Here is an 18501-nt window from a genome sequence, read left to right as displayed (position 1 = left end):
TATTGTTTACCCGGCATTTCAGACTGAAAGAGCTCTCCCACAAGTGTGACATTTAAAGTCATTCCTTAGCAGGCTGTGACTATCTCACCAGGGCAGAGAGAAGTGCAGGTGATTTTCTGCACGGACATTCCCTCGCAGAACGCCCCTCCGTTGAGCGGGGCAGGGTTGGTACAGGTCCGCGATCGCTTCTGCCAGCCCCGGCCACACCGTGCGTTGCAGTTTGACCACTCGGTCCACGATGACCATCCTCCATTGACTGCAAAACACAAGCGTACCCGAGGTTGCGGGATGTGTGCTAAGAGACAGCAAGCAACAAATCTGATCAGATCGTTTCATTCAAAGGCAGGGTTTCGGTTTTATATTCTACAGGTGAATTCCGAGCTGAAGGAGGAGCACTGCCACCTGTAAAGCATCAGGACACGACCACGTAAAGGCCATGGTGTCAAAGATGACAAATGTTTGTTTTGGAAGAATAATATGCAATGTCTGACAGAAAGAGCCTAAGGGAAGAAGAAGCAGGCACCTCAATTCCCACAGAATATGCTTTTCTAAAATCATAAACAAGACTCTGTTTTACCAAGGCTGATACAGGAATGCTCCGCCTCCACCAATAAAATGTCACATGCAGTAAGAACCACGGTGAGCAACACAGGATGGTAACGAAGTGATGGCTCTGCTCTTCTCTCTTTTGCTGTGCAACACCCAGATCCACTCATTAGCGCTGGACACCGCAGTATCACAGATCCAATCAAGGCAGCCCTTTATGGACCTCCCGAGGCACGGGCTTTAGGGCTTCCTAGTACAAGCAAGGTTTATTTATGTGGTTTAGTTAATTTCTCCTTAATATCCGGAGCAAGGACTGTTATTATTGACACAACTTCTGGGAACCCATCATGACAAACCCCTCCCAATTCCAACCACTTTAAAAGCAGGCATGCTCTCAGCCTTGAGCAACAGAATTGAAACTCGTCATAACAGGAACGAGATGAGCCATTTGCTTCAGAGCCAGTTATACGGTAAAAGTATAAAGTAGACACATCTAAATCTTTCCCTAATTATCACTGACCGTACACCACCACCGTTGCAGACATGCTCCTTCTCTTGGCCACGATGTTGGCTGCCATGCAGGTGTAGTTCCCAGAGTCTGACAGCCGCGCCTGCCGAATGATGAGGTTGTGGTCTGCTCTGGTGTCAATGTTCTCATCCAGGTTGGAATCGATGGGCTCCTCATTCTTTAGCCATTCCACCTGGAGAAGAGAAGAACACGGAGTAGGAAAAGCAAAGGTGGAAGCAGAAAGCCTGCAAAATTTTATTTCATTGATATCATTAATAAATGTCATTTTAATCTTAACTAGAAACAGTAAGATAAAAATGAAGCTGGGATGGGATTCCCAAAACACAGGCACTCACAATTAAAGAGGAGAAACCATTCCTGCTCTGAAGACACTTGAGCTTATAAACAAAGGCACCAAATAAAATGCTAGGACATAATAAAACAACAAATAAGAAACCAAAATGGAAATGGCAAAGAGCTGGTTCAGAGTTGCAAGAGGGTGGATTACAAGGGAAATGTTATTTTTGTTTTACTTAGATATGAGGCAGAAGAGGACAGGAGAAAAAGGAGATCAATTAATCACAATTTTGCTGGTGGAATTAGGTAGTCAGGAGGCTTTAATATTTAATCCAAGGAATCAAGAAGAGATGATAAAAAATACTGGATCATTCCAGTTGAATATATTTCATTTACCTCCTGGTTCTCTTCATTGTACGAATTAGAGCTTGAGTCTGAAATCATTTTCTTAAATAACCGCATCTTATTTTTCCCTCTATATGTGCTCTTGAATCTATCCTGTGCATTTTGCTTTTATTCTAACGACTCATTTATTCAATTACTGTCCTATTTGGGAGAGTCCTTCTGGTTTCTTTAATAGGATGAATAAACAGCGGAAAACATCTGTAAACCAAACCCACTTACTGGATGCCTTGAGCTAACGACCCCATCGCTCTGATAGGGAAGTGCTTCCAACTCCCAGAGCAGAGCCTGGACCTGGGGAGACCAGCAGGGCCAGCACCTGATTGCCACTTCCCTCCCGACTCCCAGCCCTCAGAAGAAGGTGGTATGGTTGAGGAAATTAGAAAGGTAGGGTTTAAATCAAAGACAGTGGAAGAAAACATCAACCAACATTGATATAAGGGATGTTAAAAAACACTGCTCTGGACATATGGCATTTTATATGTTCAAACAATTGGACAGTGACCAGCTAAGCTTCGTAATACATTAGGATGACACATAATAAGGATTAATTCCACTTTTCTAAGAGAGAAACAGATAGAAGGATGCAATTGCCTGACATCACACAAAGTGGAAAAGCTAAGTCATCACAGCAGACTCCCAATTTACATAAACGTTCTTAAACCAAAGGCCATTAGAGTTTGTCTTCAAGGTCCACAAATACCGTGAAATGTTGCATATAATATATTTCAAAACATCTTTCCCAGTTTACCAACCAACACATCTCTGAGTGGACCCAGGAATTATCTGTGAGGCTTCAGAGCCAGTTATATTATATTATAATATATTATCTTTCTCCACTTGAAACGTTAAAAAAAATAATTAGGGCACAGTAAGCTGCTGTTAGAGAAGTGAAAAATTAAAAATAGAAGCAGAAACAACAGATTCTATTAAAAAATAAATGTGAGTTATTTTAATAGCTTTTCTAGACCTGGAGGAGGTCTGGCTGTACCCTAAAGTCAAATACCCTTCTCATCTCAGTTCAGATGAATAACCTCGTTTAGGAACTTGTGGAAGGACTTGGAACTTTGTGGTAATGAGCTTATGGATTTGCTAGCTACAGGCACTCATTAGCGCACTGCTCGGCACAGATGGTCGGCAATTTGTAGATTTTCCAGTTTATAAACAAATCTGCAAAAGCTGACCATCAAACCCAATTAGATTTCATGCCAGACAGCAGGTTCCCCTTCCAGGAGCATCAGTCACTTTGGGTAGTGGGCGACAGGAGGTGCGTGATGGACGTAGCCACGGCTTCTCGTGTCCCTGGGAACTCCCCTCGAAAAGAATCGAGGTCCGTGGCACTGTGATCCTACACGGTGACTATGGAATTACACAATTGTTTTACACATCAGTCGAAAGAGGCATTACTTGAGTAGGAAACACATTACACCTCTCGTACCAAAAGCAGTTAAAAGATTTTAGCTCTATGAACTCTTCTCCTCAAACTGCAATCAAAAATGGTAACAAAGACAGAACGTCAGCGTTCAAGGTGGATCTGTCTATGGACTCGCTCCAACGGATCCATGTCCTTCCTACACCCACGATTCCACAGTCAAACGCAGGGTCTTACCAGAGCAGAGGAATCCCCTCCCTCGCCCTGCTGGTTCCACTGCTTCAAATGCAGCCCAGGACGTGGTTTAATCCATTTACTGTTCAGCCTCCCTTCCGCTGTTTATTTTAATACTAATTATCAGAGGGGGTTTCAGCAAAGAAACCCGGAATGTGATTGAAATTATGGAAGAGCAGCACCAGCATCAATCAAGTGACAGAAACGCAATGGCCGCAGTGAGAATTAAACTCTCCTGATGTGCAGCGTAATGACAAACAGTAATGTTCAAAGGGATGACAAACGCATCTGGTGTCACCAGAGTTCCTTATATTTCACAAGAATATAGATATACACATATTTTGCTTTTTGACTCTCATCAGAGCAGGGCCTTTGTGGGGTGTGAGGGAGGCACAGGAGGGTCCAGGGTCCTCCTCACTCTTCGTTGAGCACTCCAGGCTATTTTTCCTGCAGACAACTGTTCCAGCAGAGAGTTCACGCTGCTCCTCTGCTTACTGAGTCAGGACTGCAAGGCTCGGAGAAGGAAAATCATTTCCTTTAATGCAAAGCATTTAAAAGAATGATGATCACGGCAAAGGGAGAACATTAAACAGACGGAACATAAACATGAAAGTGTTGAGATGGGCGACCAAAAGATGATTTGTAAGCGAGGCCATGCGTTGCCTTTTGCATATCTGGAGGCTGGATGACACTGCGAATGCTCATCGCTAATCCCAGCCTCCCCCTCGAGGAAAAACCAGGCTGCTTCACATGCACTCCCTGCAGCAGACGAATGCTCTCAGAGATGGAGAACTACAGGACGAATTCACAGAGTAAACTGATAAATTTAAAGGAGCTGTGGTGACAGAAGGTTGCTGTTACTTGCAGGGATAAAACCTATGGAAAAATTCAGTGCACATACAAATAAGATGAAAGGAAATGGCTTCAGGTTGCACCAGGGCAGTTCAGATTAGACAGGAGAACAAATTTATTCACTAAAAGGGTTCTCAGGCCCTGGCAGAGGCTGCCCGGGGAGGTGGTAGAGTCCTCATTGCTTGGGGGATTTAAGGACAGATGAGGTGCTCAGGGATGTGGTTTAGTACTGGACAGGTACGGTTGGATTTGACGATCTCAAAGGTCTCTTCCAATCAAACAACTCTATGATTTTAAATACACAGACAAAAAATAATCAAGCACAATACTAGCAATAAAGAAACCTCGAATGTCTCCGTACTGAAACGAGGCACAGCACTCCGAATTGCCAGCATGCAATGCCTGAAGAGTAGAATCCAAAGTCATTAGCCCTTAACTCCCCTTGTTTCATCATCACTGGAGGTCACACAGCCCTTTAACACAATGAAATACGCTTCTTTTTAAGAATCAATCTATCCAAAGATCTTAAATGTTTCTACCCTGAGCTAGCTGTAAAAACTATGATAATATGCCATAAGTTTATATAAAGATATCTGGTTTATTTCTTCTGAAATTAAATCTGCTCAGAATTAAAATACCCCCATCAATCTCCAGCAAAGGCTAATCACGTAATGATCTACAGCAGAAACGCAGGGGCTGATATGGATTAACTCAGCTGCTACGTATTGGGTGGCAGCAGAGGAATTAGCATAATCATAAATTTGTTCCAATTACAGAAAGCAATTATCAAAGACCAGCTTACAGCATTATCAAAGTCAGATCAGTTAAATACACCATCCTAGGCAGATTACGATGGGAGTTAGCAAACTCCTTTTTTTTGTTAAAAATAACACTTATCCCAACTCATCCATAGTTCTGTCTGCTGGATACGACGTTAAACCAGCCTGCAGCTTCACGTCAGAGGAGCACGGCTGCTGCGGCAGCTGAGCGAGGTGAAGGAGCCTCGCTGTGCTTAGCACGTGCAAAATAAATAACGTATGCACATCAGCCTGATTTGTGTGTGTATCCATAAAGACATTACAGACGTAGATCTCCCAGTCACCAGACAGCAAGTCCAAACACGCCGGGGAAATGCAAAGACCCCCAAGAATATTGATGGAGGCAGGAACACAGCTGAGTTAGAGACTGCAGGGAGGCTCTGGCAAAGGTTGCTATGGTTCCCTTACAACTCTGCCCATAGCATCACAGAACGGTTTGGGTTGGAAAAGACCATAAAAATCATCCAGTTCCGCCCCCTGCAACAGGCAGGGACACCTCCCACTGGATCAGGGGCTCTGAGCCCCATCCAACCTGGCCTGGAACCCCTCCAGGGATGGGGCAGCCACCACTGCTCTGGGCAACCTGGGCCAGGGCCTCCCCACCCTCACAGCAAAACGTTCCTCCCTAAGATCTGATCTCAATCTCCCCTCTTTCAGCTGAAAGCGTTACTCTTTTGTTTGGTTGGTTTAATATCAAGTTATTATTTAAGCCTTGAAGATTAGAGGAGGTCAGGTACCACTTACCGGCCTGAAACGGTTTGATGCACTAAGAGTCCTTCATCAATTGCTCAATCGAATTTACACATCGAGAGCTGGCTGCCCATGGCTGAATCTTCTATTCTTTCTCATGTATCTTGTTTGACACTTTAAAGAGATTTAACACCCAACAGGAACAATACAACTCAGAGTTCTTTGGGCACAGATGATAATTTTGCAGGTCAGATGACAAAGGACCTTGGTATTCCTGCTTTTCCATCATCCTACTCTGCCCTTTAAATACATCTGACTTTCTCATGTGGTCAATAACCAGAGTACACATCTATCGAAGTTAATATAGTTAGATTGCCAGCTTCTCTTGAAGAGCGAATCAATTGCTTTCTCCATGTAAGATAAACGCTTCATGATTTTAAGATGGGAAAGGTCAACACCTGACTTACGGCAGCACAAATGTTTCTTATGGCATCATCAATGTACAGATTTTAAATTCTTCCTCTCAGATAAAGCAGTAAACATGCCGATATTTGCATCATTTGGAGAAAATTGTTCTGTCAGTCCCAGAATCGCTTAATATTTTAAATATAAGTACAACACACTCGTGTTTAGAAAACGTGGTAGAGAATACAATAATAAACAGGGGTATTGCTGCTCCCGAGACTGCAGATAATCACACTGAACACAAGTCTCTTCTCTGACATCACGTGCATCGCCCTTGGCGATGGGACCACCAGTTTGTGACCCAGCTACCAGCAGCACAGCAGAATGGCCAAAGACAACATAAATAAATGGAATGTAGATACATTTTTATGTCCGTGTCCTTCGTCTGTAACACCTGTTTGACATCTCCATCAGCTGCTTTTCCATCAAACAGTCCTCCCTGCAGGTTTCAATACAGAGGAATGAAGTTTACACCTGAACTTTTGGCCTGTCAGAACCAAGCTATCCAAATTGACAAGCGGTCATTAAAATAGGTCTCTTGTAGATACCTCTTTGGATCTTAATTCTCCTGACATTGCAGTAATGACAACTGCAGAACAGTGAACATTACCTTCAAGTTGTTTCCAATTCTATCTTTGCTGTTGCCCATGAAGACAATTAATTAAATATAAATAATAGAGAAGACATCTCTACTTGAGCTCCTACCTCCCTATGAACAAAAATAACAGTTATATACATATATATATAAAAGAACCAGGCACTACCATATTTCCCACCCTAGAATCCGACTTTGCATTAAAAAAGAAGGAATAAAAAGGCTGAGAAGTTCTATAACTCAGAATATTTAATTTCTAGCTAAAAATTGTGTTGACTGGAGAAGACAATGCGCTTGAAGCTGATTTATTTTCTACAAAAAAGTTTCTTTTAAGACAAAATGTCAGCAATGGATTCTTCTCTGAATTACCATTCAGAGCAGGGATATCAGGCTTCTGCCACTGTCTCTGCCGACTCTGGAGCAGGCCCAGGGGGACTGTACCGCTCTGCTAACGTTAGCTTTTATGAATATTCCCCCCACACTAATCAGCTCAAGCCTCTGGCTAGAAAAAGTTCTTCCTACCTTATAATTGATTTAGGTCTCACAGTCCCAACTCTTAAAAAGCCTTATTTAAAATGGCTTTTTCAGACCTACAATGTTTAGTGGAAGAGAGTGAGATACACTCAATCCCTTTCAGATCCAGCGTCAAACTCCTGTTTCTAAAAACCCAAGAGTGTCTGAGCTTGAGAAATCTTCCTTGGGGTTGCAGTTGGAATGGATGAGCGCAGGCCAGGCACGCGCTCCAATTACAGTGATGCATTAAGACGGCAGCATCCCTTGGTTACAGCTTTATTTTGCTTTCTACCCTAGGACTCTTAACAAATAAGTAGGCGAAGCCTCCATCAGCGTAAATCATTGCAGGAGATTAATAAAAAAATAAAAGCCGGTTTGCTGGATACAAACCCTTCGTATCTACCTCTACGATCACACAGTTGTTTTATCAACACAATCAAAAAGCATTAAGCTGCCGTGCTAGGAGGCTATCGCTGGCAACACACAAGAAGCAGGTCAACGGCACCTGCTGCATTTCTTTAAATTAAGCCACTGAGGGAATACTGTTACCGGATCGTTTAATCACAGTGCTGTCAGACTGTTCTGGTAAGCATATTTTTCCTTCATTAGATTGAATGTATAATCTCATTACATAAATCTGACACAGTGACGAACTCATCAATCAGCCGGAGCTTTTGTTGGCTACGCCGGTGAAAGCAGCTCGGGAATTTTCTCTTTGAAGAGATGCACTCAGTTGTTGCAAGAGAGATCATCTGAAAACCCAAGTGCTGCACGCTGCTAATGCATGTTTTCTTTCTTATTATTTCACTTTATGTGGCATCCAGCGAATGCATTTCCTACACAAACCTCTGAGAGCAAAGGGAGCCCTTGGATGGATCTTCACTCCATGTACCACGGCTCGTGTCCAGATTGCAACAAAGTGAGCATTTTTGATCGTGAGCATTAAAATCACAAAGAAAAATTCATATTGCTGAAAAATCCAGAGGGGAAAAAGGCTAACATGGGAGGGGTGAGTCAAAATGAAATTAGAACACGCTTTTGAATAAGTATAATGGGAAAGGTGACAGCCTGTAGGTATATCTCAATTGATAATGCTAGGGGTGGGCAAGGATTGACTCAGACGCGCTATTTTAAAACACTGTTATAAAGATAAATTGCTGTAATATGCCATTACTAATGGTACATTGTCTGATTGTTAAAAGATATAATCAGGTCTCCAAATAAGTTTATCTTTATTCCTATTTTTGGAAGAATAAGTGTCTAACATTAATTGGAAAATTGTTTTTCACCCCCATGCAAAAATTACGAGTGAATCAACATTAACAAACAAAAGGGTTATTACGTGGGCTCACATGGCTGTTCTCCAGTGGGGCAGTGCGCACAAATGATTTCTCTGAATGGGAATGAAAAGGTTGCAGTGGCTTCCAGCTGAAGGCAGAGATCTCCACTGCAACTCGGTAGAGTTCTGCACATGCCTGGTGTCAAACCACACTGGATGCCTCTGAGATGGATTTCCAAGATATATCATAGAACACACCTGCTGGAACCTAATTATCTTTTCACTAAACGATAAGCACATCTCAGAAGCCGAGTTTGCACTTCAGTATATTGGCTATTTTTTCCGTCCGGCAGACATACCAGTGATGAATTACAGGTCCAGGCAAAGAGGCGACATCAGAGACGCAGGTGTGAAAACTAAATCTAAGTGACAGATGTATTATAGAATGAAAACATGCTGATCTAATAAAATAAACAGGTTAGTTTCATGCAGATCTGACACAATCTGTGACTCCCCAAGACTGCTTCCATACAATGCACAGTACTTTGTACACAAGGCTACGGACACTGGCAGGTCTTTCATGACGAGCTTGAAGAACCGGCAGCAACACCGAGCGCACGAAAAATGTCCAGGGCATCCCTACAAGAAGTGACTTAGAAGTTCCTCTTGACTCACTCAAATACTCAGAAGGCATTATTTTTAATGCCTATCTCACTTTGTTAACCCTGCAGTTTATGACAATATAAGACAGAGTCTTCAAACTTGTATGTAGAGGCTCAATAGTCGCCTGGGTGCAGCTCCCACAGCACACCTGGCTGACCCTGTTTGCTCATTCGGGTCTGGTTTAGAAGAGCCGTTTGTTTGCCTGTCAGCTGTCTGCTGTGGAAAAAAAGGACAAACACCAGGGAAAAAAAAAAAAGCATTGCCTGGGATCTCTGTAACATTTCAGAGATGTCCAAAAAAAGAGCATACAAAATACAGTCGTTATTATTCTACGTTAAATAGTGTAGAAATGAAAGAAACAATAAGGAAAAAAGGGATCATGATGAAGCAAAGGTTTTCAGCTGAAAGAGGGGAGATTGAGATGAGATCTTAGGCAGAAATGTTTTGCCGTGAGGGTGGGGAGGCCCTGGCCCAGGGTGCCCAGAGCAGTGGTGGCTGCCCCATCCCTGGAGGGGTTCCAGGCCAGGTTGGATGGGGCTCGGAGCCCCTGATCCAGTGGGAGGTGTCCCTGCCCATGGAGGGGCTTTGAGGTGCCTTCCAAACCAAACCACTCAGTGATTCTACAGTAACAAAAAATAACCTCCCCATCAAGCCGAGGCACACAAGGAGATCTCCCAATGTACGCAGCTGGTTGTGCTGCCCTGAGAGAGACACAACTAACAAAGCCCACTAAAAGGGCTGTAACATATGTAAAAGACTACCGGTTCTATACAAAACCACATCACTTTTATTCCCCACTTACACAGAGTGACCGTGAAATCTGAGGCTTTTTCTTTTAGCATACTGAACAAGAGCATTAAAGTGGATTTTACAAGCATTGATAATCACAGGCCTTCTTTCGCCTCTGAAACCTGCTCTTTGTTTGAACCTCCACCGAGCAGTCCTGCGGGCACAGCGCTGTGTGCAGCACAGCTGCTGTTGGAACACCTCATCCACGGAGCCAGCGGAGAGAAAATAAAAGGTTCAGGGCATTAGAGATGAAGTACTCTAGAAAAAAAAAAGACAGGTATCCATGAAGCAGACATTCCTCTCAAAGAAGACAGGTGATAACGGGCAAGAAATGAATATCAGACTCAACCAGAGATGAAACAGCACATAAAATAAACTCAGACCTCAAGTCCTGTTTTTCATGTTGTCCATGGTTGTGTCAATAAGCCACAGGCCTCAGCAAGGCTTTAATTGAGCAGGTGCTTACTGAACAAAGAGGCCCTACATACAAGTCTATGAGGACGGGCTGAGGGAGTCGGAGTTGTTCAGCCTGGAGAAGAGAAGGCTCCGGGGAGACCTCAGAGCAGCTTCCAGCGCTGAAAGGGGCTCCAGGAGAGCTGGGGAGGGGCTCTTGGTCAGGGAGGGCAGGGAGAGGACGAGGGGGAATGGTTTTCAGCTGAAAGAGGGGAGATTGAGATAGTGACGCCTCCCACTGGATCAGGGGCTCCAAGTCCCATCCAACCAGGCTTGGAACACCTCCAGCAAATTCTCCACATGAACAGCTGGGAATAAAACTTCAGTAGAAGGCTGAAGATCTGCAGTGCAGGACAACACTCCCTCTGGCAGAGGGAGGGTGCCTTAGAGACCTCAGAGTTTTAACGGCATGAACCAACTACAGGAAGAGTCAGGGGTTCTGAAACACTGAAACCTACTCCTACTGCTAACCGAGACTGCGTAATTCCTTCACAAAGCAAAAGGAATTTATTCCACTGTCCCAAATGCAACGTCATCTAATTTTGTCCAAGTTAACTAATAAATTCTTCACAGCTTTGCATAACTTCATGGTTTTAAAAATGTGAACGTTGGCTGCAGTGATGGCTTCAGAGTAAAACCAGTCCGCAGGAAGAGCTTACGCATAGATAAATAATCATTGAGCCATACTGCACAGATCTCAGCTCGGTCTTGAAAGTGAAATGTCTTTGGTGAAAAATGAAACACATTTATTGCATTTGTAACTGATGTGCCTTAGAAGCAAAGCAAATATTGACATTCCAGACACAAGACCCAAGATCTATAACTAACTGTATAAAATGCGCGCTGTTTGCATTTAGTAATCATACTCTGTTTTCTATAACCAGAAATAAGATTCATTGAAGACTATAACTCACCAGCCTTTTTTGCCATAGTGTTTTACTACAATACCATTATCCTGCCATATTACATTTTACTGTATGTGTACAAGGCCCATAAATACCCAGGCCTATGTAAAACAGGCAGCAACGACACATGCTACTTTTGGAATACTTGCAGCTTTTGAATTTTATGTGGGTTTCACATTTTGTTGATGTGTTTGCGATGGAATATGTGCTGCCCAGAAGAGAAATGATTTTACATTTGCATTAAAAGCTATAGCAGTAAATAACCCATCAGGACCCATGCAGATTTTCACTGGAACAGCTACAGCAGTACATTAAAATGTCGAGATCTGTGTTAAAGAGTTGAAAAAGTAGCACTGGATACAGCATATTTAAAACTTAAATATATGCATATACTAAATGATAAAGATACTTCTGAGTATTCCACAAACCTCTGCAGGGCCCTCAACTCAAGTTTACACTCATCAGCCATAGTTTAGCACAACGGCTGCCCTTTTATTACAGAAATACCCCCAAATCAGGCAGTAGGCATAGACAGAGCTGCAATTTGCCACTAATGCTCAAATATGAGCTACCTGGAGATTTAGTTTCAGAGTATTGATTCATAATAAAGGGGATTTAGTATAAATTTTAAGGTCAACTGCTGCTTGGATTTGCACCTCATGCATCGCGATGGACTTCAACACCGTTACCCATCGAGCATTTCTAGCTGGGAATCGGCTCCCCTGCGCTAACCCCGTATTCCACACGAAGGAGGAGGGTTTGCCTTTAGCAGCACAAGGACCGCAGCATCGTCCTGGTGAAGAGGGGCACGGTCTAGCAGGCAGAGATTGGGTTTGTTTTGTTCTTATTTATTTGAAAGCCTGAGGGTTATAAATGTTTACCTCTAAAATCATGGATCATGTGGCACTTCAGTACAAAGGGACTGGTATTCCTAAGAAACAGTAGAAATCCACAGTAACTACCACAGGCGACAGAACTCACTGAACTCACCACGTGCGTTTCAAGGGCAGTTTGGGAAGGTGCTCCATTTCACAGGAACAGCAGTCTCACACCCTTCTTAAATTTAAGACACACTCAGTTCACAGTAAGCCCAAAGTCTCAAGGTGACAGAAGGTCCTTCTGAAGGCCAATTTCAGTACAGAATGTGGAAGCTCGCTATCCACTTAAAGAAACATTTTAAAGCCTGATTATCAAAGACCACTGAATCTATGACAGACTGAGAAATTCCAAGTCCTTCTGCCACTGGTGGAAGAATAAGGAGTAACATGCCTCCAACATACCACAATGCCTGTCCAAAAAGAACACTAGCTATAAAAGCAAGCACTTTTTTTTTGCTCTTGTACCAAAAATAATTAATACTTTACTCTCTGAGGCACTAATAAGGTAGAGCATACAGAAGAGATTATCCTAAATTTAATTAATGGATATTGATTATTTTCCGGGTTACAGTTCAAGACTGGCGTGACAGCAGTCATCAAACACAACATCATGACTATCAAGAACCAGACAGAAAGGACTTCCTGTCAGAGAGGAGGTTATAATTTATTCTGTTTGCTGAGTTGGTGGCAAACCACCAGGATCTATTAGTCGCATCGATTCCAGATGCTGCACCTAAGCTGGTACAGAGCTGCAGGAAACGACAGAATCCAGTTGTGTGCATTCCTCACTGTTTCACTTTGAAAGTAAACGATTGTGTCACTCGGAGGCAGTGACTCCAGTGCTGAGTATGTTCTTAAAATTAATAGAAAGGAAAATATCCTTTGGCAAGAGCACAGGGAAACACGAACGTACGATTAGGGTTACCAACCTGCCAGCATTATGGATATAAAATCTTACCAAAGGCGCTTTACACAGTGAATGTAATAGGTACGAATGACACTACATCATGTTAATGGCTGGACTGTAATACATAGGAAATGAAAGTACAACATGTATTTCTCAAGGATGAGGGCTTAATACCTATTTAGAAATCACAGTTTGCTCCTCTGTGGCTTTGCACTGTGTTTCGCTCTGAAGCTGAGATTTGTTGGCCTAGAGGCCCCGATGTTTTTAACTCCTTTAGATACCTTTCTGAACCTACACGCAAAGGGTTACAGGCCCTTAGATAGTGTGATAGCATCTCAAAAACTTAGCATCAGACTACACATGGCATCAAGCACAAAATCCCAGTGGAGTTTCCTAGCCCTGCAATCTGAACCACACAAATGCTGGTTTACACGCACTGCGGCCCCAAGGGAAGCAGCTTTGTGCTGAAGGTGAACAAAAGATAAAGGACCTAAAACACTATAGGTTGTAGAGAAGAATTATTTAAAGGCAGAAGGAGGAGAGGAGAAAGTATTAAACAGAATGGAGGAGAGACTGAAAATGCTAATGCTCAGCATACACACAAAGAGCAGTGAGTTCTTTGAATGCAGCAACGAGAATCTATTCCTGATGTCTTCCTTCCCCAGCCCCAAACCCCAAGATTTTCAAGAAACTGAGAACACAACTAGAGAAAAAACTATTTAAAGAAAGACTAAAAGGTCGGCTGAGAAGATAAGGAAAGAATATGTGAGGAAATGCACTTGAGAAGAAGTATTGGAGAAGAAACAAAAGGTCTTACTACACATTGTACTCCATAAAACAGAGCACTGCCCAAAGAACGTGAGAATCAAATGAACAGAGAGCAAAATCAATCTATGCCACTTGTTGACTGAAGCTCTGACTTCAGCTTATTCCCACTTGCATGATCCCAAGGCAGATTGCACAATTTCCTCGTGATAAACCATTTTCCAGGACTGGGATGAATGAAGGAAAATTGCATGAGAACTTGAGAAGCAGCAGCGGTAAGGAAACAGAGATACTCCCCAACTCCAGCAGGATCTATGCAACCCATTCTCTCTTCTTTCAAATGGGCTAATGTCACTTTTTTTCCAGGCTGAACTATGGCCATTCCTAAATTTTTAAGAGCCTGTCGAAAGCAGAATGCAGAGTGTATTTTACGCAAGGCTACAGGTTAAGGATATGCTCTAAAAGCCACTTAAAACCCATGTAATACTTTCTCAGTGCAAGACAAAGGAGTGCACCATGAATAACAGCTGTGTTGTCCCAGGAATAACATCTAAAATAAACCTACACAACAACAGTAAACAAGTGCAAAACACACACACGGAAAACAGAGCACTGTGCACTGCAAAGAAAGGCAATACAGCCCTCCAGAATGTGATGGACTTCTAACAGCAGCCGAGGCAGTGGTACACGTCCCACTAGGACACAAATTGGCTGGAGGTGTTCAAGGCCAGGTTGGATGGGGCTTGGAGCAACCCGATGCAGTGGAAGGTGTCCATGGCATCATCCGTCCCAGAGATCCGAGCCCAAGGTGCCCAGCTGGCAGCCTAACAAAAATGACCAGCAGACAAGGATTCATCACAGCTCAGCTGATGCCGACACTCCTCAACACCTGCCTCCCTGCACACACTCCAAACTAAATGAGGCCTCTGTTGCACACAATTAATAAACATATCTATGGGGAGAATCTGTTGTGGGGATTGAAAGCCAGAACTGCCTCTCCCCTAGGCCAACCCTGCATCAATAGTGAAAGAAATGGCTCCGGTCCCATTAGCCGCTGCCAGCAGACACTCTGTTATATTTAAATCAACATTCGCTGCAGCAGGGGATTTTCAGATGCTCTACTTAAATGCTGGATTTTCTCTTTTATTTTGATGTTTAACTCATAAAAAACTGGATTCATTTGGGTTGGGTGCCGGTGCCTGCAAGCACAGCTGCTCATCAGCTCTGTTTTGCTTGCCATGTGTATGCATGAGAAGAGGATTGAAAATCTTTTCCCACTCTGCCTGATGTCAGGAGTTGGGTTTTCGTGGTCTCCTCCTGCTGTGGCAGTGCACCCAGCATGCCCCAAACCCTCAGCAACCTCCAAAAGCAGAGATGTGCAGAATTTTCCTGTGTTGTGTTCCTCAAAGTGAGGCAGGCTCTGGAGATGGGAAACCTGCGAAGAACACAGGGGGGGGCTACTGTGATAGAAGTAAATGAAGAAAACTGTCCTGGATTTGCACATAAACTGAAAGGCAGCACATTCCATGTGCCACGGCACTCCAAGACGTGGCATCTGGTACTGCAATATTTAGAATCACAGAATGGTTTGGGTTGGAAGGGATTTCAAAGCCCCTCCAGTTCCAACCCCAACAGGTTGACCAACAGGGACACCTCCCACTGGATCAGGGGCTCCGAGCCCCATCCAACCTGGCCTGGAACCCCTCCAGGGATGGGGCAGCCACCACTGCTCTGGGCAACCTGGGCCAGGGCCTCCCCACCCTCACAGCAAAACATTTCTCCCTAAGATCTCAGCTCAATCTCTTCTCTTTCAGCTGAAAACTGTTCCCCCTGTGCCCCCCAACATGCCTGGGAAATGCTGACTCATTCACTAAGAGGAACCTTCGCCTACAAAGACCTGCTGGGATCCACTCGCTCTGTTTTAAACATGGGAATATTAGCAAGGGCTAACGTCACTTAGGTGACAATATCTAAGGAGCGACTAGAAACGTTTAGAGGAACAGTGGGAAAAGACGTCTCTCCCTCCTGAGAGGAGAAGGAACCTATGATGTCAGTCGTCACTAAAAAATATTCCTGCTTTCTCCTTCTTACGGGACTAACGACGGGATTTTTAAGCTATAGTGGAGACTGAGAACATTTACTTTTAGTGCTCCTACCCTTAGACTTCAGAAATCTTCAACACCTCTGAGCTGCAGAGATGAAGATTTATATTCTTGATAATGGGGCAGGCTCACATAAATAATTGAGCTGATCTTAAATTTCATTCCAGTTGTGAAGTGTCTGGCTCTTACCGAGCCGCACTGCGTGACGAGAGGTTTGACTACGGCAGTCACTCACAGCTCATGCCAGAAATAAATAGCTGGATTGACTGGTGACTCCGGCAAGCCCAGGAAACATGCGCTCTTCAGGAAGATAATGTTCCTGAACTTTGGCACCCAGTGCAACAATCAACAACTTCCCAAGGGATTCAGACAGATATTGGCACAGGAACATGAATGGGGTTGGAGTCTCCTATCCATTCTGTTTTCTATTTGCATTTCCAGGTCTGGGCAGAGTATGGATTAAGCAAACAAAACCCAACAATGCCACAATTAGCATCTATTTTGCCTCTAATTAAACAGAAGACAAGCTTCTTTGTCCAGAGTTATTTCAAGCCTTGTGTTGTCATCTAGGGCTTCATCCAAGCTCTAATGAAACAAATTCTTGGATGGGAACCATAGATTTGTTGCCAGCCCTGAGTTTTGAAGCCTTCTACACCTCTCCATATCAACATAGCCAGTAAGTCTTGCTCAATAATTGTTATCTCAGTCATTTCTCATCCACATCTTTAACAGGACAAGTTGTCTTTAACTTGAAAATATCAGAAGAGTTTATAACCTCAGATTACTGCCACAGACCACAGCCGTTACTGATCTGAATCTGCCACCCAGTTTCTAATGACAATGAATTATTTCCAGTAGAGGGTTTACCTTGACGAGCACAGACTTAGCCTTCTATCCTGAGCCTTTATTTGAAATTTTACTGTCCAAAGCAAATATGACCTGTTCAGATTTACAGGCTTTATTAGCGGCAATAACAATTTTACAGTCAACATCAGTAAAATGAGGGTTTATTGAGAACTCTACAATTTTTATCTGTGGAAAGCAATTAAAATGTCAGGTTTTCATTGGAAAGATTTCCTTACTTTATAAGAGACTGATATCCTGATTAACTGTTGACTATAAAGCAGTGTAGTTCAAATAATTCTAAAATTCTCAGTAAATTTCAAACGAGGTTGACTGAGAATCACCATTATTTTTCCCCAAAGGCTGAATTCCGGTTTCTGCCAAAAAGCCATACTTTAAAAAAAACCCCAACTTATAAAATCTAAAAATACGTATTTAAATCATCCCACGACAGAACACTGCTAATGAACAGTGGACCTTGCAAACCACACGGCAGCAAAGCCCTTTTTGCTCCTCTCCCCACTCCTCCTCAGCCCAGGAGGCATCAGCCGCCAGCAGCGACGCTGCCCAAAGCCTCACCTCGGCAGCAGGGACTCCCTCGGGCGGCCGGCAGTGCAGGACGATCATCCCTTCAATAGGAACCTCCTTCCCTTGGGGGTCTTGCTCAAAGTTCTTCCGTAAATCTGCAGAGTTTAATGCAAGAATTCATTATTCCTCCAAAAGCCCAAATTGCCCTGAACAATACTGCGTAGGCAACAACACAGCTTTGCCACGTGTTGCGTAAAGCAGCAGACAACTGAGCACCACTAATTCTTCCCCAAATGAGAGGCAGAGACGTCCTATCAACTTGGGTAAAAGCAGAGCAGACCCAAAGGAAACTGGAACCCCAGGACCCCGACCTGACCCAACGCCCACGAATACGTACAGCTCTGCTTGCCGTGAACTGAAAACAAACCCGAAGGAATGTTACCTATACCACGTGCTTTGAGAGTTCGGATGCTTCCATTAGACATACTCGTTTTTCTTCAGTGTCTCAGATTCCACAGTGTGGATTTACTGATTTAATTTTCTCCATTGCTTACACTTCATGAAATACACCCTCCCAGCCAGAAGCGGCTCTGAATCAGTTCCCCTTCAATATATTTTATAAAGTACATTAAGACTTATTTCAGCAAGGCGGTTAGTAGAGAAAGGTGCACACAGCGCACGAGTTCTCCTTTTTATGAGTCTTTGTTAATGTTGATATTTTTTCACGCAGATAACCAATATCTTTTCCAGCACCCTATTTAAAAAGCCATTCATTAACAGTCAGGCTGCAGTTGTGCCTACAAATGCCTTTATTAGGATAAAAAGTGGAATAAAATCCATCTTCTCATTTTCTCTGCGTTCCACACTATCATAAAGAAATACTTACCTGCTTTTTCACAGAAATATGAAGTGCTGTAATAATTTGGACTTGACTCACTATTCAAAAAAAAGAAAAAGGGAAGGAAAGAAAGAAAAAGTCGGCACTACCACAGCCGACACCGCAGTGATGGGTGCAGTCCAGACATTTTAAAATGTTTTCTTCATATTTTGTTAGACCCCTGTGATCAACATGGAGCAAAAGGGTGCTTTTCAGGGGA

The 18501-nt window shown here is 43.3% G+C and overlaps 1 protein-coding gene across 6 annotated transcripts in view; it reads right to left on the bottom strand.

The window, feature by feature from the left end:
- UNC5D (unc-5 netrin receptor D) overlaps positions 1-18501 on the bottom strand; it is a 152157-nt gene that overhangs the window by 44531 nt on the left and 89125 nt on the right. For all 6 annotated transcript variants that reach the window (XM_054088979.1, XM_054088978.1, XM_054088974.1 and 3 more), the window contains exons 4-6: positions 17456-17559; positions 1067-1247; positions 89-256 (exon numbers count right to left, since the gene is read on the bottom strand). In XM_054088979.1, the coding sequence (XP_053944954.1) occupies positions 89-256; positions 1067-1247; positions 17456-17559 (453 nt within the window). The remainder of the gene's footprint in view (positions 1-88; positions 257-1066; positions 1248-17455; positions 17560-18501) is intronic.

The sequence above is a fragment of the Cuculus canorus genome, chromosome 26, assembly GCF_017976375.1.
Source record: "Cuculus canorus isolate bCucCan1 chromosome 26, bCucCan1.pri, whole genome shotgun sequence".
In the NCBI taxonomy this organism is placed as follows: domain Eukaryota; kingdom Metazoa; phylum Chordata; class Aves; order Cuculiformes; family Cuculidae; genus Cuculus; species Cuculus canorus.
This window is presented reverse-complemented; position numbering and strand designations above follow the sequence as displayed.